The following is a 26236-nucleotide window of genomic DNA, read 5'->3' as shown; positions in this document are numbered from 1 at the left end:
TCAATGTCTCACTAATGGGACTGAAGTAAATATGTTCATTTGCGAATCTTCCCTCCAATTTAATGCTGCTCATATTGTAGATGAAGATTATACAAGGATTACGAGACTTAAAAAATTATATTTGATGTGTATTTATGCTCATAGATGTAGTAATATGGAATTAGGTCCCATCATGGGTGGAAAATGTGAATCAAGTATCACTCCTCCCTCCCCCCTTTTGGCTCCCTGTCAGGTTGTCATTTAGTCATATTCATTTCCAAAAGAGGAAATTTAACAGACGTTTATGATGCAAATCACAGGCTATAACTCTGTGTGGTGTGGCAGGCCACATTAAGCCTTCAGATCTCTCATGCTGTTGCTTGGAAGCCAGTAACATTATGCCATATCCGCTTGATCGTTCGCGCATATTTCACTGCGTGATTGCAGCCAACAAGAGTCAATGCCTCCGCTTTGTAGGTCCTAAGAGGCGGAGAAAGTTCAGAGAATTACCAACATTTTTTTTTTGTTTTTAGTTTTTTTTTACACTGTTGTGTTAAGAGCAGTGGTTTGAACATTTCAATTTCACAACAGGAAAAAATGCTCTTTGAATACATTAACCTGATGGAAGATGGTGTTCCTATTTAAATTTATGTAATTTCTAACGATAACCTCCAGGATATAGCTGACATTTTGTAAAGACTAAAATTGCTGTGGTTGCAATTCCTCTTTTTTCTAATATATATAAAGAGCTCTTCCATACGAATAAAGTCACGTCATAACATAGCGCTAACCTTGATTTTTACTTTAACAAATTCACACAACTTTCCACACTTCACATTTTCTTGCACATTAAATGGATGTGTTGGAGTTCGGGGTGTGAAGGTTTGAATCCAGGATGGGACAGGGTGGATTATCCCTTTTGCTACGTTCTTAATCTTAGCTCTCAACTCAAATGGAAGAAAACAACCCTGCCAACATCACTGCAGCAACACTGGGAGCAATGTTAGCTGGAGTGCAATCTTAAGAATATAATTAGAAAAACATCATCAACCTCATATATTAGATAGCATTGTTGGCACAGCGCTCTCCGCTGCAGCTTGTGATAGTGTTTTGATATGTATTGATTAGGGCTATGGTTTTCCTGTAAGGTAGCTTGCAATTTGTAGATCAGAATGACACAATCTTTACATATAAAATGTTGGTCTGTTACATTAATTAAAGATATGTTTTAAAATACAGTTTCATTGTGTCTGCGTGGGTTTATCTCTTTCACTCTCTGTCTCTCTCTCTCTTAAAAAGATAGATAGATAGATAGATAGATAGATAGATAGATAGATAGATAGATAGATAGATACTTGAAATGGATCTTCTTTGTTATAATATGTGGTGTACTTACATAATCAAAGAGAAATAATCTTTAATGTTCTAGTTTAGTATGTCAGAATTAGCATTTAATCATTGTTAATTGCTGTCATTAATTTAAGTCTAAAGCATGCATAATTTCTCAGCATTCACATAGGGTATTATTATGCACATCAGATTTTTAGCAAGTTGTGCTTCACGCACTAAACCATCCAAAAGGATCTGGAGAGAACACAACCATTAGTATCTTTGACTGTGAAATTCCCCTGCTTTGTTCAAGCTGCATGCTTCTCACTCAAGACCCGTTACTTTATCTGATAATTGAGATGAACAATGTGGTGTGAAGTCATGTAAGAACCAGCTAAACGCTTCCATTAGCATAATGTCAGGGCGTTCAGATCTTTGTCTGCCTGCTGGTGTAGTGTCGGCTGCCTGTCTTCACACAGTGCCACAAAACTGTATTTCTCCTCTGTCCTTCTTTCTGCTTAGAGAATATGTGCACTTCAATGACAGGAATGGACAAAGCAGACTCTTATGTCTGTGTGGATGCTTCAGAGGTCAGAGATGTGGCCTGGTGGGATGCTGGATAGAAGGCTGGCAGCTTTGGGTTTCCATCTGAAAGATGCCATCTTAGGTGTGATGGGGTAGCTATCACACCATCACAGAGCAGGACTTGGTGCTCTAGCATGGATGATAGGAGAAAATAGTGGTCAGGAGGCTTCTCTGTAATGTGGTGGAGAGAGGCAGTGATGTGACAAGCTCAATTCCATCAGCTCTCACACTCCAGAGGTCTCAATTAGGAAGAGGGAATCTGTGCTCCCACAGGCTGCCCTGATCACAAAGGTCATCATCCTGTTACACATTACTCGAGACCTTCACCAAAATTAGAAAAAATGAAAAACATCCCTCCTCCATACACAGCTCCACTCTACTCATCTATCATCTCTAAATCTTTCCTGCCAAAGACCCAGTGTCGCTCACGTGTAATGGAATCTGCGTGACGCATTGTCAATGTGTGAAACTCCTGAGATCCCAGCTCCTGAGTGCATGATGTATTGACGTGAAAGAAGGTGTTTGTCTTCTGGAAAACAGGTAAATGAAGCATTGCCAACACTGATTGCTGTTCACGCCTCGGCCCAGAGGAAGGAAGTGAGACAGACAGGCAGGTTGTGTAAATGTAATGAAGGGGGATAATAATTCTTTTCTCTGTCAGCTGCTCTCTGCTATTAGCATTTACTGCCAGCCCCTGCCACTCACTGCTTGACGCCCATGCACTCTGCCACACTGATAAGAATCACAATCACCAGCCATTCCACACGCATATATTACAATGGCAGGTGCCCTGATACCTCTCACCTAGCAAAACACTATTAGCATGCCAGTGGTATCTCTCCAGTTCAGAGATTCAAAGGGATCGGCTGGGGAGAAAAAAACACGGATGAGACATGGCAGTTTGAGTCCATGCATTTTGCCTGATAATGTTCCGGTGTCTGTATCTTAAAGAAACAGTCACAAATGTCAACTTTTTATGCATTGGCGCGGCACGTGCACGCATGCACACACACACACACACACACACACACACACACCTACACACACACACACACACACACACACACACACACCAAGTAAATGACAACACAGAGCAGGTGGCTTCTCATCAGAGCAAAGATGAGTCTCTCCTCTAAAACCCAACAATCCTATCTGTGCATTAGATCAAGATTTGTTTCTGGTGCATCAAGCAATTAAATCGGGACATGTTTGATAGCTACATCTGCATGGAGCATGCTGTGCTGTCTGTCCATCCAGGCAGTAAGGCATTCCAGGTGCATCTGATCATCTCCATCTCAACGCGTGTGAAATAATGTTTCCCCCACCATACCATCTACTAATTAGGATCTAATTATCCAGCCTAGTGTAAACAATCGCGGCAGATGGTGTAGCGCACAGTATTACCTCTAATGACCCAGGGCCCTGTGGAATTCACATTTCAGCGCGTTTGTTTATTTTCCTCCATTAGTCTTTGCCCTACTTTCTAAATTCACTTAGGCCTATTTCCAACCTTCTCATGCCTTGAGAAAAAGCTGCCCGCCTCCTATTCCCGGTGCTGCTCTTGTTGTTTTTTATTTATTTATTTTTTACATTTGCTATTTTTCCCATTTACCGTCGTTTATCTGTTTTGTGTTGCTTTCCCTTGTTATGTTTTTCCCCCCCAAAATATGTCAATTAGCTCTCACAAAGATCAAGTGAAAATTTGTACCTATTTTCTCCTCCACACGCTACCATCTTCCTTCTCCCTAGCGAAAAGAGAAAAGAGGAAAGTCGGGAAGAGACGTGTATGTGATCTTCCACACAAAAACCTTCCTCCTTCCTCCAAATTGTAGCAGCCATCTGTCACACCTGGGAAATAATACTGTGATGTCAGTCACACACGCACTAAAACTGGTGGAACGCCTGGATGATTTCCCATTGTGTTCTACCCCTTAGAGCTCTACAAGCCACACTTCCTTAAGACAAAACAATTTTATACATCTTGTCCTTAGAAAGTAAGATATTGCCATAGTGTCTAGCTTATGTTTCTAACTTGATACATTGATCTGTCAGCTTCAAGAATATGCTCACAGCTCACTGCTACAAGACATAAATCTTATTTGAGTGCCACACAGTCAGACAAGAATCCATGCTTTATCTTTTACAAAGCTATGACTATCCCTTGGTGATTAAACACATAACTTTCTTACATCTAGCTACAGTTGTTCAGCTGTGGTTTCCCCACTGCTCTCCAGACAAGGCTGAACAGACTAGAGACTCGATGCTGCAGAGGGCGAGTAATGGTGGCTGTGGGTGTGTGAGGTCTCATTAATTGACACCGGGCCTTGTGCCTTTGCTCCTCTGTGTGCTATGTTCTCTGCCAGGAGCTGGACTTGCTAATTAGGCTCCTGGATATCACAGACACGTCCCTCGGTACACCATACAATACACTGCTAGTGACTCAGAAACAGACTGCTTAAAAGAAGCAGAGAGCAGGGTGAGAGGATGGATGGTGATAGAGAAAAAGGAGTGATGCAGAGAGACAGAAAATGATGGAGAGACATCTCGACAGAGAGCTCAAAAGGAAGAGATGCAATGAGAAAGTGCAGGAGAGGAATGACAACTGATGAAAGGGCAGGGAGAAAAGAGTATGAAAACTACTGTATTGGGAGAGATCAAGGCCGGCAAGTAAGAGAGACTGCCACTACACACAGGGAGGAAACTGTTATTGTGGTGGTGAAAAGAGGGAAGAAAAGAGAAAGCTACGATGAGAGGGGGAAAAGAGGAAGGAATCAAAAGCACAAAGATAGTTTGAGACAGGCAGAGCATAGCAGAGAGGTAGAGGAAGGCACTAAGAGGAGCAATGAGGCAAACAGGGAAGAATTCCAAACAGAAAGGGTGTGTGTGTGTTTGAGTATGTGTGTGACTGTGAATTTGTCTGTGCTGCCTGCTGAAGTGTCCAGATAATTCAATCTACTGCCCATTGAGTGGCCTCCCGCTCCGTCTCCACTCCTAATTAAATCTCCATTTGTTGGCTGGATGCTACTGCTTCTAATTGTGTTGCTGTAGCATCAGATAGACACACAGGCTCATCTAAACACACACACACACATACAGGCCCTGCAGCAAGTGGGATCCCAGACACGTCACTGTGGTACATTACACCTCAATTAATCACATCAATTACACATCAATTAACCTGCGGCAATTCGCTAAATACAGCTGGGATGGAGGCAGTATTTCATCTGCAGCGACCTGAGGACTTTTTCTGCTACATCAAAGCAGACGCATGATCAAAAAAAAAAAAAGAAAAACATGAAAATCCATATTCTTACTTCGTCTCTTCCTCTGAGCATTGAGCATGACTGTATAAGATGTTAAAAGCATGTCCCTTGGGCCGTAAAGTTTATATTGCCACAACATACAGTGGTTACCACTCTCACTCAGAGTGCAGAATAGGATGCAAACTCGCATTTAGGGGCTGAAAAGATGGGAGGCAGCATGCAGATCCTGAGCCATAGGCCATTTCTCTAAATGAACAGTCTATGTCTCCCCCTCACTATCTTTTAGTCTTGGCCTGCTTGTTTGGCTTCTGCTGTAATGGGTTGCTTCACCTTGCTGCCTACAGTTGGAGGACACCCCCCTCTCTCTTTTCATTTCTCGTTCTTTCCCCTTAGTCTCTCGGCTCACTCTACATCAACATTACTTTTCAATCTCTTTGTTTTTATCATTAAGCCCAACATTTCCCTCACCACCTGTTTTGCCATCACTCTTGTCTTGGTCTCTGTCTCATTGTCGGCTCCCTTTCTTTCCATTCCTTTCATGACTGCATGCTTTCTGACTCACCTAAGTGATGGAGTGTAAATCTGTAGGGTGCCTGTTGTCACGGTGACAGCAGCTTGTGACAGAGTGACAGATCAGTCTGACCTTCAGGTATGGATGTGTTTTCACAGGGGAGACGTGTGAATATTTGTGGGTGTTTGTGTCTGTGTTTATGAATTAGTTAAAAGAGCTTTATGTACAGGCCCAAACATCTTTGCCAAAACAGAAAGAGCAACAAATGACTTGTAGCACGACCTAGCACATGTGAGTGTTCAGCATCAGCATTTAAGATGTTTTTAATGCCCCCCCCACTCCATCTACCAAGCCTCCAACCGACAGACTTTCACCAATCCATTAATGGGCCAAGGTCACTGCCATGACTGTTGCGTAACCCCCATCAGAGATATGTTAAAAGCCAATTGGAGAGCTAAACGTCAGTTGTAAATTTTCCTAGATGACATAATGCCCTGTGAGGTGACCGAGAGGTTGTCGATGGAGCAGGCAAGTTTTGTGCATAAGCATGTATGCATCTGTTGTCTTGGAAAAGAAAGAGAGGCAATAGGTGCCAAGGTAGAGTAATGAGAATAGACCTCGTCCAAGTGTTTCAGCTGGCAGTTTATCACTGCATCTCAGCGATACAGGTGTGTCAAGTGCCAGCTCAAATGTGGCTACAAGCACATCTGCCTCAGGATTAAAATAGCGGCCAAGAAGAGCTCCCTGCTGCTGGACTGGAGCGGGGGTAAGGAGGTGAGGCATAAAATACGCAAGGAAAAGAATACGGGACAAAAGCCGAATGTGAACACCGTCGGTGTGATTGCATGCCAGCATGGTGCAATAGGAAGCACAAGGGGCCTTGGTTTATAAAGCTGCCCCAGTGCCTGTGGTCTTTGTCTCACAGCCATTAAAATTCTGTGTATGCAGCAGGGGACTCTGCTGGAGCCATGCCACCATTCAACCTCAGCTGTCAGGTTGGAATAAGGTGTTTTTATATCTGTGGTGAATGGGCCGTGGGGGTGCAGCTTGACTGTTGGGGGCAGCTGCTCTGCACAGCAGCCACATTAAAGCCCTCCTGGTCTTTCCTATACCAGTTATTGGTCTTCCCCAGATCTGCTGACCCGCTTTGATCGGCTTTTATCTCTGTGCATAGAGCTGCAAGAATTCCTTGTCCAGAAGGAATCCTCTCTAGTTTTCCATCTGGATTCGAAGCTTGCAGCCAGGCACTGCCCTTGCTACCACTGTCCCTTTATTTGTTACTGGAATGGAGTCTTCCTGGCCTGTGCTCATGATTTTATCCCTCCCTTTTATCCCGTCGTCACACCTTGGCACAACGTAGTCAGTTAGCCACAGACACATATCATCCAAGCCAACGAGTGAGTGCGACATAATTGCTTTGTAACTTGCGTTTGTGTATCTTCAGATATGTGTGTATATGCAGCTGTAAAAGGAGATGACCTTTGAGACATATATGATTAAGATAAGTGATGATGTTTCCACAGAGGAGGCAAACGCATCGAACTGACACATGGCACACTAATTTGCAGTCACAGGGTGCCATGGCTACTTTAGATGGTGTGTATGTCAACAAAGGTTTGTGAACATTCAGATGTGCATGCTAACATCTGCACACACAAGTTCACATCTGCATGTGAAAAAAGTTGGAGATATTGCCTAAATTCATAGGTCAACAGTGGCACGCGCGCACACACACTAAGAAAACAGAGAAAACTCACTTAAAAAATAATCTGGCCACTATCACCACAGAGGTGATGTTTAGCACAGACACAAACATGTATCAGCAGTGTTTGACCTCACTAGTTCTCTGTGAACATCAAAATAAAAGTGATGACAAAGATAAGGACAATGGGGGTCAGACAAGCAGTTCTGTTAGAAGCTCTTCTAGAGTCTAGTGTGCAGAGGAATGGGTCCTATCTTCCTATAGCAGTAGAAACTCTGTCAGTCGTAATTTAGAGTCTCCAGGAGAAGTTGTCTATTTGTAGTTGTGTAGTTGTGTCTTACATGGAAGATGCAGGAAGCTTTCTTGGATTTAGTAACTTGGAACTGGAAACCTCTCTCTCTAGCTGGGTTTGCCTCTGAAAATATACACTCTAAATGTGAAATTGGTCACAAATGGCACAGATAGCCAGTGTTCGGGGATTCAAAAATCAGTGCTTAAATGAATGGGTCATTTGAGGCAGCCACAAATGTGAGCGCATGCATGGCACTAAATCGGGTAGCCACAGTGGTGATTACAGTGCACTCAATTCCCTGTTCCACAGATTTCACATCAGTAACCGGGTATTATGCATATTCCTTGCCTCAGACAATCGATGTGTGAGCCTGGCTTTGGCATGTGCAGGTCTCTAATGGCGGCATGTTGATGGAGCCACATGGCTAAGTGCATGTAGCCAACAGGCCCCTAGACCAGCTGGAAGTGGTTGGGTGTTGCCTGTGTGCATTTGTTGTGAATGTTTTAGTGTTTTCTGTGTGTATTCTGTGTGTGTGTGTGTGTGTGTGTGTGTCAAGAACGAATGCATTTACTAGTGGATGGAATTACAGCAAAGCCACCACTCCAAGAGCTAGTGCTTGGGGAGCCCATTTGGGCTCAGACAGGGATCAGTTTCAAGGGCTTGTTGGGTTTGACAGTGTTTGTTTTGGAAAAGTTCATGCAAGGATGGTAGAAAGAAGAGATTAGCCAGGTAGCGGAGCATTGTTACCAAATGGGAAAAATGTAAGGACTAGTTTTGGAAACAGAAAGCAGTGGGATGACTGTTTGTTTGCCGTGTTTAGTGAGTGGTGTGTTTGTTCGTGATAGAAAGGAAACTAAGCTGCAGCATTTGAATGTTATTGTGCTGGCTGCTGTGTATATATGTGTCCTGTTATCTGTGTTTGTGTGTATGTTCACAGCGCATGCATGACCGCTTGCGTGAAACACAGCGGTGCACAGTCATTCGTTTATTTACAGTTTCAATCAGGTTGAATTTTCTGTATCCCCTCTCCCGCTCTGCAAGGCTGCCCTTACATTCACCCAGTTCCACCACACCATCATCTGCATTTACCGCCATAAATCTTGGTTGTGAACTTGTGTATGGGTGTGGAGAGAGATCAGAGGTGCTCCAGTAATCAGCCATGAGAGTGAGTCAGCTAGTATGGTAGACCTAGAATCAGGCGCGCTTCAGGCCTTGGCGGCTTACAGAAACTATTAATACAGACTTTAATTAGCCCGCCACAAACACTGGTGCAATCGGCTCAGTGTCGCCTGTGGCTGGTGAGGCAGACGGATCAATAGGTCTGATCATGCCTTTTTCATCAGCTCAAATGAAAGCACTTTGTCTCCAAGCTCAGCCCTGGACCTTGCGTATCACCTTAAAGGGTTTCTGTGGCTGCACTGGCCGTGTGCAGCGTTGCGGATGGGGTCTGTATAATCTGGCTGCATTAGGGAACTATAAAGATAAATGAAGGGAGGTGCAGAGCATAACTCATCCTGTCAGAGAAGAGGTTTAAGGCTGGGAAACTTTGTGTTTTTTAAAGCAGCCTCTACCACCTCAACACCCATAGCTTCCTAGTTTCTCGCTCGCACTTCCTTGTATTCTTTTTGTGTGCACGATCATCATTGTATTTTTTTCCATCTACTTTCTGTCTACTCCCTCTTCCCTCCTCTCTCCCAGTCCCCCCTGCTGTCTCTTGCCCCATCCTCTTTTAGTGATCTAGAGGTATGGAAGTGTTCATTTACACTTCTTCTGCTGCACAAATTGCTCCTCTACCTCTTTGCCAGCACATTTCAATTTGAAATGAAAGAGTAAGCTGCTTTTGCACCACCAACTTATTCCATGTGCTTTTTGGCAGCCTTTTCTGTTGACCTTCAAGTTTGCAATCAAAGCAGAAGAAAAATGGAAATAGCTTGTTCTGGGTCCTCATTTCCGGTGAATTGCTGGAATAGTGTTGTGAGTCTGCTCACAGGGGTTACTGCATCACTGAATCACTGCCTTTTTTTTTACCAACTACCCCTTTTAGCTGCTTCTCTTTCTTGCTTTTTCCTTGTTTCTTTGTTACCTTATGTCGTTTTTGTGTCACTCTCATTGCCTCCCTTGTCTCTTCCTCTCTCTCTAGTAGATGATGTCCCACCTTATTTTAAGATGGATCCTCCTCAGACCCAGGTTCACCTGGAGGGGAACCGCCTGGTCCTAACCTGCATGGCTGAGGGCAGCTGGCCCCTAGAATTCAAATGGATCTACAATGGGACTGAAATCACACGTTTCTCCTTGGAATACAGGTAATCAATGCAACTTTGCCTGCCAAAACCGATTCCATTAGAATTTTTTTTAGATCCATTCAACTATAATTAGCTTACTGCGTGGGGACATTTTAGTGCCATTTAATTGTAACTAATCGTTCCATTGCTAATTTTTATTCATATTACAGACTAATTTCTATGTATTTATTCAGGACTGATTCAGCTACATCTCTCCCTTGCGACATAACATCTTGTGTTCAGGGGATTGTCAAATTTATTCTGACTTGTATCTCACACTGTATTCAACATTTACAGATGTTGTGAGCAGATAACTCTTCTTTTCTCTCTTGTTGTTCACTGAAATACATCAGCACAACACAAAACCACACAATGCATATTTTTCATCAGATTGAACAGTGTGGGTGTGTTGCTTTGCTCTGTCAGCACTAGGATGCTGTTTCACTGACCGTGGAGTTCTTCTGGACACTTTTTATTACATACTTCATCTTCTAAACACACTGCTGAAAAAAAATCCCAAACAGCACTGAGTGTAGCAAAAGAATGCTTTAGCCTGTGCTAACAAAGTATTGGTGCTGTGTGTGTGTGTGTGTGTGTGTGTGCGTGCGCACACATGCATCAGCCTGCTCAGCGCTTTTGTACATATGCTGCGTGCTTGTGTAGCAGTGCTTGCTTGTGTGTTCACAGTTGCAGTCACAATGAAAGTCAGTTTCTATCTAATTCTAGCCCTGTTTCCTGGACTCTGTACTCACAGTCTGACTAGACCCACAGACATGGACAGACATTCTCAGGTGGCATTGCCTGATTGCTATCACTGGTTAGCCCTCCTCCCCACACACACCAACCTTTCCTTGTCTGACCCCCTCCCCTTCACATCCTCTCTTCTCCCCCTCACTCATCTCCTTTTTCTTTCACTGTCTTTCCTCAGCATTTGGCTGTGCTCTCACGTGGCTTAGTCTCTGGGTCTGCCTTCCAGGCCAGCCCTCTGCTTGTTATTCTTCACCAGCCCTGATCAAAGAGAAGAACTGGAATCCATTTAATCAGACCCCCCACCTCCCCCTACCTCGAATTGCAGTGCATAGGGAACATGGCAGGGGCAGACTACACACTCCTAAGTGGCTGTAGCAAACCAATTAAAAGGGACTCAGCTCTGGGGTTATCTAGCTAGCATTTCACACACACCATTTAACACGAATGCACATCAGGGGAGCGATGGAGCTATGGCTGCCCAGGACCCAGGATAACAGTGGGATTTTGTCAGTCCTGCCACTCAGGAACTCAAACTTCTTTGCCTTAAAATTATTCGCTTCTTAGTTTAGTTTGGTATCACCACATCGCACTTCATCACACCCCCCCCCCCAGATTGCTCCTTTATTCTTAATTTAGAATATATGTGTCTCGTGGCTAAGTGGAATGCCATTTAAGCTCTGCTACAGGTGCCCAATGAAACATCTTGATTAATTTAACATCTTGAGTGCGTGGGATAAAAGTGCCAAGATGACAAATGTCGCTGTCTGTCATGATGATGATGACTAATGGCACTTTGTGTTGTGTGTGCTCATTAGGTACCTGATCCCGTCGCTGGACCGATCACACGCTGGCCACTACCGCTGCATTGTGAGAAACCGTGTGGGTGCTATAATGCAGTGCAGTACTGAAGTGCAGGTTGCCTGTAAGTGCTGGTTTCTTTTTGTACATCTCCGGGTTTGACAGAGTAAAGGGGAGGATACTGTTTTTTATGAAGGGCTTGTCATGCACAGCATGTGGATGAGTCACTGTGAGTTAAAGGAGCTTAGCTCCTGGGGAAGGTACATAAGGTGGTAATAATGACAATTCTGCTTTTTCATTTTCTTTGTTGCTGCTGTGCATTTCTAAAAGTCTCTTCTAACATACATTTTTTACTGTCTTTGCCTCTTCTTCTTACACTCTCTTTTCTGTATGTCTGTTAGACATGGGTGGTTTTGTGGAAGGTGAAAGGTCTCAAACTGTGTCCCAGGGTGAGGGTGCTCTCATCCACGCTCCTCGTATACACAGCTTCCCCAGGCCACAAATCACCTGGTTCAGAGACGGACGCAAGATTCCCTCCAGCAGCCGTATGTAAGTTTACCTTCACCTCAGCTTGGTTTTATCAGAGTGACTTGTTCATCCTAGAAGGTGCTCAGATACATGAGTTGTTGGTAAATGTTGACGTGCTGGAACAGGATGTCTTTCACTTCAGACAACTCAAAACAAGTTCAATAGAAAACATAGAATTTCTCCAACCCCCTCCGCGCACATACAGATGCGAGTGAAGCTGAGCAGAACGGTTGATCAAAATGTTGAACAAATGTTGGCACAGGCCCTGTGTTCATCATTGAATCACCTCTCAGTGATAAAGCGGGTTATTATATCGCCCTTATTGACTTTGCAAGGAGATTGATTGAAGGGTAGAGACGGAGCAGGCAGCAGGGGAACCAATTAGACAAAATTGGACAAAAGGCCTCAATTGATGAAATGTTTGACTGACAGAGCTCCCTCTGGGTGGATTTGTGTATAGGTGGGTGTGTGTATGCACATGTGCAAATCTGGGAGAGATGCGCACAGTAGGAGTTCTGTGGGTGTCTATAAATCTGAATGGGCTGTGCTCTAAATGTGAGTGCATGTGTGGTTGATTTTTTTGTTGGATTCGTCTCTATTCAGATGCAGTTTTCCAGAAGAGTCACTGTAATCACCTGAGATTACTTTTGCCATCCAGACAAATAGAGGTAGGCAGTACACAAGTCCTCAGAAACCACCTCCTCATCTATTATTCAGCAGTCAGCTCTATTATGTTATAGTTGACATGAAGACTTTTACCCTGAGATGGAGGCTCTTGATTGAAGAACGGGTCGGCGCATGTGTCCTCTGCCTGCAGGGCGCCAAAAATGCAGTATAAGCACTGAGGGAAATTGTAGGAAAAAATCTCAACCCCTTCCATGAATGTTTGACCGATTCCAGAGCTGGTTACCATGCAGCTGAATCTTATCAGAAGTGAAGTGGTGAAGCTTTGCTTTGTGACAATGAGAGGCACTGACAGGACACTCTGCACTTACCGCTTGTTTGCTCGCTTTGTGTCAGGCCACATTGATATTCACAGGCGTGTGTGTATATGTGTTTGTGTCTTTGTGTAGGTGTATATTGTGAGCGCCACAGCTCCTAATTGTCCAGGAGTGTGTCTGTTTATTCTGCACCAATGAGGCAGATGCTGGCAGATACGAATAGCCTAATCCGGGTGCGTGCTTAGCGTCAGTTCTCATTTAATGGGCCGCTTCTCGAATGTTTGAGACCATCAGACTAACTAACACTCAGCAAGCCTCAGGGCTGCTGAGCCACAGCACTCACAGCATTATTCGAGCCTTGCTAGTAGATCGGTGTAGTTTCGAAATAAATCAATTATTTTCCTTATGTTTTGTGCAATTGCAACCCAATGAGGAACAACAAAGGGCACTTTAAACAAAAATACTCCACAGATCATCCATTTCAGAGACTTTAGGTTATTTAAAGAAACAGATTGGTTGTTGTTAAATTACAGACATGCCCATGCATATAGCATTTTGTTTATGCTTTTAATGTTATCTAATATAGGGACTGGTTGCAGAAAAACTGACTTTGATTATGGCTTATATCTTACAATAAGATATAGAGTCATTAGTACATCAGTAGCATCATGCTGTTGTAGGACCAATTAACTTGTGTGAATATACTGAGACTTTCCCTCGCTAAAATGCAAAGTCAACTAAGCAACTGAACAAATCTTCAACTGGCCTACAGTATCTCGTAAGCTCATCCTAGTTAACCCCCTGGGTTTATACACTCGTTAAAATAAAAATGAATTTTCTATTACTACTCAGGCACTGCAGGAACAGTACAGTATACAGTACAATACAGTCAGATGAGTTGGGAACCATTTCTTTAAAACATTGTACGTTGTTGATGAAAGTGTTTCTGTGTGTCAGCTTATCTTCAGAATTTATTGACTGTGAGAAACAGCTATTCGGTGGTTTAGTTATATGAATGTGTCTGTATGCGCATGGCTCTGTGTGTGTTTGGGGACACATTTCTGGAACGCACACCAGTTTGTCTGTCACATTGGTGGCCCCAATTTGAGTTAGCTACTAAAGCCGTCTTCTGACGATGAAAATAAGGTTGACGTAAGTTGTCATGAGAATGAATGCTTATTAATGAAGTGTCCTTTAAAGTGTGCAGTTAAACAAATGTGTGCATGTCTGCTTGAATGTTTACTCAGTGCCATCACCCTGGACAACACGCTGGTCATTTTGTCCACGGTGGCCCCTGATGCAGGACGTTACTACGCCCAGGCCGTCAATGACAAGAATGGAGAGAACAAAACCAGTCAGCCTATCACACTCACAGTGGAGAGTAAGTACACGTGAAAACACACACATGCACACACACAGAGGGAGGAGGACGTACACAAATGCAAGAAGTCATCTCCTCCTACTCAGTGAAAAACTCAACTCACCAACAGATTGTGTTCGAGTGTCATCAGCAGTTTGCAATAACAAATAGTTGCAGATGAAAATGTAGTTTTAAAAAAATAAAGTTTTATTTCTAAGATTCTTTCTCAGCTTAACCTGAACACATACAGTCATTGAACACAATGGGTTAGACTGAACCACCTGTTGTGGATCAGTGAAAAAGAAACAGAGATAGCGCCCTCTACTGACCAGTCCTTTCATTAGATCACTTTCTTCTGCTGTTTCATCTTCACTCTGCAGAAATCCTCTAACTTCTGGCTCGAGCAGTGACGCACTTATAATGTGGGCTGTGAGTTGGAGCCCCAGCAGCACCTCTTTGAATGGGTGGATGTAGAGGTCCATAAGGTGGACCCTCAGTTTAAATCTTCTCACAAAAAGCTGATGTATGCAAATGAAACTTAGAGAACGCGGAATCATTAATTTTCTAGCGAGTAGTTCCCTATTACTTGTTAACAGAACGTGTCCACAGCTTCAAATAGCTTGCTATTGCTCATGCAAACATTGGTTCCTCGTCCCCAACGTACTGTCATCTTTATTTTTTTAAACTAAATTGTCACACAATTTGTTCCACCTACTGTTACTTATATCATTCAAAGAAAATCTGTTGACTGCAACCAGCCAGTTAAAGGAGCCACAAATCAATTTTCTAGCTTAATGGCTCTGGAGACAATGTTTACAATATTTTAGACCACGTACTGTATAATATAACCCTGGATAAAAGATATTACCGGATGACTTGTGATTTGTATTTTTTATCTGATGGGGGATCTTGACTGCTGTATAAGGATTTTACGCTGTTTGCTGTGGAGCTTCTCATTTTTTAATATTAACTTTCTGCTCACTCCAGCATCTGCTCATCACATTGTTAATACTTTGTTTGTAAATCAGTGCTCAATAAGCATGACACAGCAATCTGGGGGGACCAGATATCACTGAATCTGACCTTGTGGATCACGCAACTGCATTTTGCATCTGAAAGTCAATGATGTGTTCACAGCTGCATTTGTTCATTTAAGCAATTTTTGGAAGAAAAGGCAGAAAAAAAAATGCAGTAAGATGAAGTGCTGTTCCAAAGTGAGCATACAAATGAGACAGAGCTGCGTTTAATAGGAATAAGCTAACTGACATTGGGTAATTCTCCAAATGGGCAGACATTTTCGCTTTTTTTATTTTTTATTTTTTTGGTTTATTCTTCAGAGTGTGAGAAACACTACAGTTGACTTGGGTTTACAATTGTCTTTGGACACAGATGGATGTAAACAATGTAGTGACACAAGTAGCAAGAATTTGCTATGCAGGTCACCGCGTTGTTTTCTTTTCCCATTTAATTAGAAGATTACACACTTGGGGTATTCTCAACACTGAGAGTGTAATACATTAATTAGTGTCTGCCAAGGAACAAATCATGTCTTCTGGAAAATAAAATGAAGCCCTTGACAAGTCAAATGCATACAGTTTTGTTGTGTCAGGGAACATTTTCTGGAATTGAGCTTCAATTTAACAAACCCGTTTAACTTGATTACTTGCACAAATCAGAAAAATGTTCAGAAAACCTTAAACCTTTAAGTGTAACATCACTATAAACCGCTCTATTTAAAGGGGGTAATTTCACACACGAGCAGCAGTTTAATTTATTTCTGTTTTGTGCTGATTATACCACTACCATCTTTTGGCCTTAGTGACCAATAAGCTCATTGTTCCTCTCTTACTTCTCCTAATAGAGGAAAACATTAGTCTCAAACATACATATAGAAAATCTCCATAATAAATAAACAGATCACTTTTGTACTCTCGTTATCAAATGACAGCAAGCTATGTGGCATGAATGGATTAGTTGCCACTATGCTAATCTTCATAATACCCTCAAGATTATGCTTTTACCACCATGATTTTGCTGGTTTCTAACTTTAGAGACTATTCACTTCCAGCACCCAGTTTTCCTCTCTTGTCTACCAAATCTAGTGACAATGAGGGCTCAGGGTCCAGCACTTAGCTGATTTAAACATTCTACGCTGTCATATGAAATTATCTTTTCAGTAGGCGTTTAATGTAGGTGGGCTTTGAGATCAGATGTTTTAATTTGAAATGCTTAATGCATTTTTTTTTAGAGGTGCCTGCAAAATGTCAGCAGCACCTTCATTTTAGTTTTCTCTTCTTTCTTGCTATTTGTGCTCGAAGCTGCACATTATAATGTGTGTTAATGGTGTCTGATTCAGGTGCTACTTTTAAATAGAGCTAGTTGTATTGTATCTGTTTTGTATCTGACACATCGTAGAATAGACTACTGAACATTCCAAGCCATGCTTTGCCTTGATTTTAACGTATACATCAGCCTCTTGAAGTATATCACATAAATAAGAACCTATGCTTCAGTAGCACAACAATAACATTATTTCACATGGAAAATCGTTTTAAAAGTTTTATTCGATCTATTGAACCATGTTTATAAACAGTTGTCCTGCAATTGAAGTAATGATTTCAAGCTCTCCGACTGAAGAGTTGGAGTCTTGAGTAAAGCAATAAAAGAGGGAGCAGAACCAAAGAGCAATAACCCATGAGTAGCGCTCTTCCTACATTCAGGCAGTGTTTGCAGAGGAAGCTTTGCCATTACACAGCTGAGTTTCTACAAAAATGGTGTGATTTACAATGAGGTGGCATAAAATAAAAATATGATAAAATCTTGATTAAGGACCCTATTAGTCGGAGATAGCTCTGAAAAAAATTCACAAATGCACACGCATGCACACAGTACACACTTGCAGCACACATAAACGCACAATGACTCTCACAAACACATACGAGTGCACAGGTCCATACGCGTACTCCAGGGAGGTTGCGGAAAATGAGATCAGATTCAGAGAGAGATCACTGATTGAGGGCAGTGAATCGATGGTTGGCTTGAGGCTCCGTGAAGGCCGTGAGTGATGGTGCTGCATTTAATCGCCTTTTGTGTTTGTCTCAATTATGCTACATAATGGCTTCTAACACCTGGGCTAACACCGTGCTCAGGAAATGCTGTGTGCACTAGGAAAAGGATCTAAAGTAAAGACGGGGTTGTTAATAGTTGGGTGATAGCATGCTGGTGGTGCTACCAGTTGATTATATATGTAAGGACCAAGTCATGATCAGCTGACTAGAGCAGGCTGATGTGCAATTTGTGAGGTCTGCAGAAAGTTTGAGACTTTTCTATTCATTTCTACATATGTGTGTGTGTGTGATAGATGTGGGAGGACCTGCAGACCCCATCGCACCCGCTATCATCATCCCTCCCAAGAACACAAGTGTAACAGTGGGGAGAAATGAAGCCATCATGGAATGTGTCGCCAATGCAAGGTAAATGTTCTCACAGGCACTTGTGGATACTGAGAAGAAACACATGCAAATACAGACATGCACACATTAGAAACACACCTCCACCTTCTCTCACCACGACATCTGATATTTTGTGATTTAAATGAATCTTGAAATCTTTTGTTTGAACATAATAGAAATGTGTTTTGTTCATCTCGCATTTTGTACCTCTCCTTTATTCTTCCCTTTGATTCAAGGCTTCACTCTGTTCTCCCTGTCTTGCGCAATCCCAGTCCTGAATTTTGACTATTATCTCCAATTCAAAGACTTAATCAGAATGACAGATGTAGTCCATTGCTCCCTCAGTGCGCCATAACCTTGAAACAGAATATGAATTTGTATTAAACATTATGCTCACCAACTTTTACTTTTACTCTTTTTCTCTCTTATCTGTTTCTCCTCCAGACCCCTAGTAAAAATGAGTATTACTTGGAGGAAAGATGGGGTAGTGGTCAATACAGGGATTCGAGATTTTGGCCGTCGGCTGGTGATCAGTTTTCCTGCAGTCAGTGATAGTGGCTACTACGAGTGTGAGGCATCACTCCGCAGTAGCAGCATCCCCTCGGTCACTGCTGGAGCCTTCCTGCATGTCCTCGGTAAATAAGCCACAGCACAACCATGCGCAGAGCAGCTGAGCTTAACTTATATTGCATCAGCATGTTGAGAGAGATTCAGACAGATTTTGTTGATATGGTGTTGCCATTTTATGTATCAGCAATTGGCCTGGTGTTAGAGTGTTGCAAATGCTCTTAAGAGCAGAGAAGAATCAAGATAAAAAGCATTTGTGAGTTGTTTTTAATGGAGCAGGATTGTGTGCTTTTTCTTCTTTGAACCAGAATATCCTCTGTTTGTAAAAGAGCCACCTAGTCACATAAGTGCAGAGATGGAGAAGGTGGTGGACATACCCTGTCAGGCACGAGGTTAGTGATTGTTTTTCTTTTGTGTGTTTGTGTGTGTGTGTGTGTTTGTGTGAAGGAGCACAAAAGCATGAAAAAAAAAGAATAAAACCTCCCCACAGAAGGGTCACAGTTGACAAGGAGAAAAAATAAATCCTTTTGTATCTCTGCAGGCACACCACAGCCGGAGATAGTGTGGTATAAAGATGCAGTGCCCATCAGCCCGGTGAAGATCCCCAGGTATCGGGTGTTGGTAGGAGGCAGTCTACAGATCAACGGTCTCCTGCCAGACGACACTGGGATGTTTCAGTGCTTTGCCCGCAATCTTGCAGGAGAGATCCAGACAAACGCCTACCTGGCTGTTACTAGTATGTCCCTTTGAAAATTCTCCAAAGCTATCTGCATGTCTGCAGCTTAATTCTGCTCATCTTCCCCTCTCTGTTCCCTCTCTTTTTATTCTTAAATCCTCTCCTCTGTTCTCAATTCTAATCCTCTTTTCTCCCTCTCTCTGTCTTGCCTCCTACACTCATCTATCTATATATTGTATCTCTTCATAGTGACAGATTTGTCACCTTGGATGCTCGGGCAATTATTGGCTATTTTTGAATTAGAGAATTTGCAGGGGAAGCAAGAGAGATGGAGGCGCCTTGTCACATTCTCAGAGCTATCCCTGAGAATCAGATCTGACAGCCGCCCTTTTTGTCAAGTCTATTAAGTTCTCAGCTGCCGTCTGCTTTATTAAGCTGAAAGCTGTTTATGTCTCTCATTATCACCTCTGCCTTACCTGATTTTGTTTGTATGTGTGTTTTCTTGTGCGTGTGTGTGTGTGTGGGGGGGGCTGGTTGTCTCCTCCCCTGTTAGGTATTGCTCCTAACATCACCACTGGCCCCTCTGACAGCGCTGTGATTGACAGCATGTCAGTCATTCTGCACTGTGAGACCTCAGGAGCCCCACGGCCAGCCATCACCTGGCAAAAAGGTGCGTGGGCTAACAGCATGAGGTTCTGAGGGGGGTTCATTATGCTGCATTTGGATTTGTCAAAGTTAGACGACAGCTACGGTATGGAAAGGACTCAGAATATGCATTTTCTCCAAACAAGCTTTACCTATTTATTTTTGCTGCATTTCTATTCCACCTGTTTGTTTTCCCTGACATTTCTTCAATACCCATATATCAATACCCCCCTATTTGTTCGGCTGTCCTACATCCCCTACCATCAATCTCTCCCACCTTTTTTCTTCAGGTGAACGTGTCTTGGCCAGTGGCTCAGTCCAGCTGCCCAGGTTCACTCTGCTGGAGTCAGGCAGCCTACTAATCAGTCCCTCCCACCTCTCTGATGCTGGTACCTACACCTGCATGGCCAGTAACTCCAGGGGCATCGATGAGGCTTCAGCCGAGCTGGTGGTTTGGGGTAAGCAGAGCATTTATTTCGCTTGCATCATCTCTAAACTCTTTCTCTTAATTTTCTGTTAGATTGAGCACACAGAGAAAAACATGAAACTACTGTATGGGATCAACCTAACCGCTGGAAAATCATCCTTGCTTTAATCCATAATTCTTAACTCGTTGATGCATTAAGTACCTGCTTCCTGCAAGTCACTGTTAAGATATTCTAACTATATAGTCTAATGACTCATTTTCTGTGCATAAATTCTCATTATCAGTCCTTGAACGCCTTGCAAAATACTTCAGCCATTGGCAAAACTGTATGATTCACTCTGTTTCAGAAAGACATTGAGTGAAAGATACAAAGTCCAGCAAGCTCATGAATTCACAACAACTTCTCTGTGATTCCAGCACGAACTCGCATCACAAAACCGCCACAAGACCAGAGTGTAATCAAAGGAACCAAGGCTGTTATGACCTGTGGTGTGACTCATGATCCCAGTGTCACTGTCAGGTAATGATGACATCATTGTCAAAATGTGGCAATGCTTTGGAGACATGCAATTGTAATAAATGTCAGAAATCACATACAGTTGTTTTTTTGTAACTAGTTTTTGATGTAACCCCAGTCTAGAAAATAAGCTTGGGAATTAATGCTGTGCTTAATTAGTTTATGAAATCTGAAAGAGATTTAGTTTTTCTACGAGCTCCTATGGGAAGAAAATCTTAGAGTCAGAGTGAGGAATTAGTCCATTGCTTTTCATAAGTCTTCAGACAGTCTTGAGGATGATAAAGTGCGTGTACATGCATATGTCTCAAAGGGATTGAAATGATGTCTATGGAGCCCAGTGATTAGAGTGCCTGTCACCTGTGGGCCCGTGGCATTGATCAGATCTCGGAGTAAACATATGAATATGTAAACAGAGTAATAACATCAGACAGCGCCTTTAATTAAACGCAACACAGAAGAGATTAGCTGGAGAACCCAAACAGTTGCAATTAATCACAGGAGCTCCTAGAGTGTGCATGCATATCTGCATGTGTACATGGAGGAAAGTGTGGGGGGGGGGGGCCCTCCATATTTACGGTCGGGTTTGTGACAGTGAGGCAAATGCGTGGAGGACAGGTTCTCTACAATATGTGTGATGAGAGACATGGCCTTCAGATTCAGATCACTTTGCTGTCAGCATCACAAAGCTTTTTATCGGTGTCAGCGGCTTCTGTGTTATGCTGTATGAACTGACAAAGGCAAGCTGATTTACTGTCACAACACAGATACTGAGTGTTAACGTGCAAATGTGTGTTAATGTGCGTCTGTTACTGTATATACACACATGTAAATACCTTTAGGTACGTGTGGGAGAAGAGCGGCTCGGTGATTGACGTGAACACGTCACCCCGCCTGCGGCTGGATCCCGACGGGACCCTGCACATCTCCCAGACGTGGTCGGGCGACATCGGAACATACACCTGCAGGGTGACCTCAGTGGGTGGCAATGACTCCCGCAGCGCCCACCTCAGAGTCAGGTCTGAATGTTTGCCTCGTGTCTCCTCTGTCTTATCTTGCTGTCTGTATTTTCTTTCTTATTTACATCTGACAGGGACGTGATGGATGGATGTTTTCTCCACTGTTATGGTTTATCACTGCTCTCCTTTCTAATACATCAAAACCCTTTAATATTTACAATGCTAGGCTTTCAGTTTGGCAGTTTAATTCTATTATTTGCTGCCTCCCTTGTCTGATTCTATTTCTCTTTCCCACTTTGTTCATCTCTCTCTCTCTCACACACACACACACACATATACACATACAGGCAACTACCCCATGCTCCAGAAAACCCAATAGCAGTTCTGAGCACCACAGAGAAGAGGGCTATCAACCTGACATGGGCCCAGGCCTTTGATGGCAACAGTCCCCTCATTCAATACATCCTTGAAGTCTCAGAAAACAGTGAGTGATCTATTGTTCTCCATCGCTAAGACACCAGTATTACCACTATAAACACACACAGCTCAAAACAGATGCATTTATTGTTTCTTGTTAGTCATTTTGATAATAATATTGTTACTTGCTTTTCCCCGGAAGCATGTATCACATTTCAACTGTGTCTCTAAAATTGGGGGTTGCATCCTGTTTTACCTTCTGTAGTCAGTAAAAGTGAATTGTCTCACCTGTGTGCTTCTTTGTGAATGATCGGGGGAACAGAATTGTGTTGATGTCCAATACTGTTATCTTCCTTTTGCTTGATAAAATCCAAGAAGTGCAAATGCTTTCACCCGTGGAGAGTAAATCGTTCAAACATTTCTCATCGCAGTGCGGGCTAACTGAGAAGATGGCAACTCATTAAGAGGAAAATGAATCCGAGGATGCAGATGGGATCTGGTTTTTGGATAATTGAATTTCAATCTGATATTTAGAGGGAGTGTATACAAAATAAATTACTTGTTTTTTGTCAGCAGCTGCAATATTATTACTGAAAATGAAACAATGGTGTGTAATAATAGTCAGAAATAACGAAGAATTCAAATTTGTTTGCAAAGGCTGGATAGATTTTTCTCAAGAATGTTAATGCTCTCATAGGGTCATTTACTGCTCACTTGTCTGTCAACGTGTGTGTCTTCTCTATTGCAGATGCCCCTTGGACAGTGCTTCTGGCCAACATTGAGCCAGAGTCCACCGGGGTCACTGTTGGTGGCCTCATCCCAGCGCGCTCGTACCAGTTCCGCCTGTGTGCTGTCAACGATGTGGGTAGGGGCCAGTTCAGCAAAGAGACTGACCGGTGGGTACTTGCTTTTTACTCGTTCTTTATCTACTGAATATTAAAATTGTTGCTGCAAGCCTGTATAGTTTATATATAATGTGCACACTAGCTGTGAGAACACTGTTAGACTTTTGTAAGCTTTCAGAGCGCTGGAACAACCTGTTCCTCCCCCTTGTCTTGGCAGTTCAATAGAAAATCCTGTGATTATTTCCTGTAAGTCCACTTTCTGGTCTTCGCTCCTGTGGGAGTGAGTGAGTTTTGAGCTTCGGTATAGGCCTTTTCAAGATAAAACTGTGAATGAGCTGAAATTGTGCTTTGTGGAGACTTGATGGGTGCGCTGACCCAGCTTCATCTCTCTCCCTCCTATTAACTGTCTTTGCCCGTACTTCATGAGTAAAATACAGAGCGGCTTGAAGGCGGCAGAGCTTCACACAGACTCAATTCTCAAGTGAATTCTCTTGACTAGCCAGGCGAAATCATCCTAATCATACAGACACACCCCACACATACACACACACTGTTTTAACTCATTACAATTTGCCTGCGAACCCTATCTGACCTCATCCGCATTAACAAAGCTAATTTGTTGCTTTTATACCTGCTGCAATGAACTCCCTCAGACTACAAGCCATCACTACCCATCATGGACCTTTTGCACCTCACACTAATTCACAGGGCTGAATTCCTGTGTGAATGTTCCCCAGACAAGAAGAGCGCACCACAGGAGGGTGACTGAGCGCCAGTGAGAGTGCAGGGCTTTTCTGAGGCATCTCTCCGGCACACCTCTTTGATCCTAAACACTCTGCTTTATCTCCTCCAGAGCAGTGCTCCTGTGCTCTGGGAAGAAATCAAGATGTCATCTTAAATTGACTTAAGGGAAAAGTCTGCCTGGATCTCTCTTTCTTGTTCTTTTATATTGTTCTCTCACTCACGCTGTCTCATCTTATGCTGCTCCTTTTTCACCAAGGCGTCTTTGATCCTTGTCATGCCATAGCAAGATGTCCCTCTGCGGACAGTAATATAGAGAATATGTTTTGGACAAAGACGCAGTCCAACTTTGCTTTACCATGAACTAAAAAAAATACAAAAAGCAGGCTTTATCATGATTTGATGTCTATGATGAAATGGGATTGAAATATGCAGAAACTCACGGTAATTGATGCATGGCCTCACTCTTTGTCTCTTCTTTTAACTCACTTTTCAATGTTCTTTTCTTATTGCCGCAGGCTAACTCTCCCCGAAGAGCCTCCCAGCGCCCCCCCTCAGACGGTCATTGCAAGTGGCCGCACCAATCAGTCCATCATGATCCAGTGGCAGCCACCCCCGGAAAGCCATCAGAATGGTCCACTCCAGGGCTACATCATCAGGTAAACGGTGACAGTCTGCCTAATTTCCTCCGAGGGATAGCTGCCTGTCTGGGCCAGTGCCATTCAGATGTGATAATAACTGTTATGTCAGCTTCTTTTCTTCCTCTCTATTTCGCTTCATTCTCACTCACCGAGCAATAGAATAATTGGTGCCAATTAAATACCTTCCCCCCTATTCATCTGTTCTCACCTCTCTTTTGTAACCATTTTATAGCTGTTCTGCATGACTTCTCTTCAATTAGTACTCTCCCTCCCTCCCTTTTTTTTCAGACAATCTGTGTTCTAATACATTTGTCTGTCTGTCTTTCTGTCTGGTCTCTCTGCTCCTCTGTCTGTCAATTACTCCATCTGCTGCCAGGTACTGTCTGTCTGGGCTTCCAGTAGATTGCCAGATGAAAAACATAACCAACCCAGATCAGACCAGTCTGCTTCTAGAGGACCTCATCATCTGGACCAACTATGAGATAGAAGTGGCTGCGTATAATGGAGCAGGGAGAGGCACTTTCAGCCACAAAGTCACTGAATGGACACTGCAAGGAGGTGAGGGAAACACCCAGGCTTGAGATCATTTATTGTATTTTCTCATGGAAGCCCACTGAGCAGCCAAGCTCAAGTTAAGGATTAGCTTCAACCTACACGCATAAGGTTGTGGATTTCTAAATTCCCTGCAGCTTCCATGCTGTTAGATTGCTTTATTTGGTTTTACAAATTCCATTCATTACCTGCAGTCTCATCATGGTGGTCCCTTGGCTAACGTTAAGTCTGCAGTATATGGCTTGTGATTGCTAGTTAATCCAATCATGTGTTTTTAACAATCGAATTAGGAATCAAACAGACATGTTTTCTCCACAGCATGCCTATTTAATCCTCTGCTAACAGTGAAAATGGAATTCACAAGACAGCAACTGTTATTTATTTATTTTTTAATTCCTGTCTCACTCAGAACTCAGCAGTTAGCACAGACTTCAGCAGCAAACGTTTTAAAAAATATGGCCATGTAAATGCTATTTACTTCACATTTCTAAGGTGCAGATCTGAGCCAGTAGCTTAATCAAAGCCCTTTTTAAGAAAATCAATTCAAGGTTTTTATGTTTAAATTGATCACTTTAATCTTGTCAGATTTTACTTATTTTTCTTCTGGTGGCAGCACTTTACACAAAGAAAAAAGTTATATTTACCACCTGGAGACAGCAGTTGGTCTCTCTGAGCATAGATTTTTATTGATTCTGCACAGGAATTAAATGCCAAGTGATGATGCGCATCAGACTTGTGACATACCTTTCTTTGTCGCCAAAGGAAGCTGCCTCGGTTGGCTTCTTCTCTTCTTTGTACATGTTGAGTAATATAATTAGAACACACGTTGTGAACTTTCCCTAGTGTCATACAGCTACATATTTCTGTCACGCTCACTGGTTCTGACTCCTCATGTTTTTTGCCTTCCTGCCTATTAAGAATCCCTGTCTTTTGGAAATCTGCGGATGAAAGAAAAATATACCAAGCCAAATCTTGGATTATTATAGGCACCAGATCTGTGTGAATGTAGTTCCACTGAGCAATCTGAGGTTGAAAAGTGAGATTTTCCATTGTGAGCTTTTAAACTGCACATTAGGATACTGACCTTTTAACAATAAATATAGCCAAAGTAGACTATTGCTAATGCATAATCATGTTGAAAGGTTATTCTGGGTTTTTTTTAGAAGATTAAATAATGCTGTCTTTACCAGCTTTCCTAAAAAGTCCATTCATAGATTGCAGTGAGTTTGAAATGCTGCTGCTAGACTTTAATAAACACAGGAAAGAGGATGTTGCTCCTGGTTTAGATATGCTGTGCTGGCTTCCAGTTTGATTTTAAATTCCTTAAGTTGTATATAAAGCTTTGAAAGGCTTAACACACTCACATATCTTCAGAAACCCTGTCAGGTTAAATCCACTCCATGAACAGAGATCCTTTACGCTGCACTCACTAAATATTCTCAAAAGGAATTGCGTGTATTTCCATCTCCGTTTCTGTTCC

At 42.7% G+C, this 26236-nt stretch overlaps 1 protein-coding gene across 7 annotated transcripts in view; it reads left to right on the top strand.

Moving 5' to 3' along the window:
• sdk2a (sidekick cell adhesion molecule 2a) overlaps window positions 1-26236 on the top strand; it is an 82109-nt gene that overhangs the window by 35417 nt on the left and 20456 nt on the right. For 5 of the 7 annotated variants that reach the window (XM_067477952.1, XM_067477955.1, XM_067477956.1 and 2 more), the window contains exons 2-17: window positions 9802-9964; window positions 11509-11615; window positions 11893-12040; window positions 14208-14341; window positions 17682-17793; window positions 18217-18407; window positions 18648-18731; window positions 18881-19075; window positions 19569-19685; window positions 19951-20118; window positions 20505-20607; window positions 21444-21620; window positions 21908-22044; window positions 22726-22873; window positions 24082-24222; window positions 24581-24762. In XM_067477952.1, the coding sequence (XP_067334053.1) occupies window positions 9802-9964; window positions 11509-11615; window positions 11893-12040; window positions 14208-14341; window positions 17682-17793; window positions 18217-18407; window positions 18648-18731; window positions 18881-19075; window positions 19569-19685; window positions 19951-20118; window positions 20505-20607; window positions 21444-21620; window positions 21908-22044; window positions 22726-22873; window positions 24082-24222; window positions 24581-24762 (2307 nt within the window). The remainder of the gene's footprint in view (window positions 1-9801; window positions 9965-11508; window positions 11616-11892; window positions 12041-14207; window positions 14342-17681; window positions 17794-18216; window positions 18408-18647; window positions 18732-18880; window positions 19076-19568; window positions 19686-19950; window positions 20119-20504; window positions 20608-21443; window positions 21621-21907; window positions 22045-22725; window positions 22874-24081; window positions 24223-24580; window positions 24763-26236) is intronic. The other 2 variants (XM_067477953.1, XM_067477958.1) reach the window with 2 other exon arrangements.

Source organism: Channa argus, chromosome 15 (assembly GCF_033026475.1).
Source record: "Channa argus isolate prfri chromosome 15, Channa argus male v1.0, whole genome shotgun sequence".
Classification (NCBI taxonomy): Eukaryota; Metazoa; Chordata; class Actinopteri; order Anabantiformes; family Channidae; genus Channa; species Channa argus.
The sequence above is the reverse complement of the archived record's forward strand: the minus strand, read 5'-3'. Positions and strand labels throughout refer to the sequence as shown.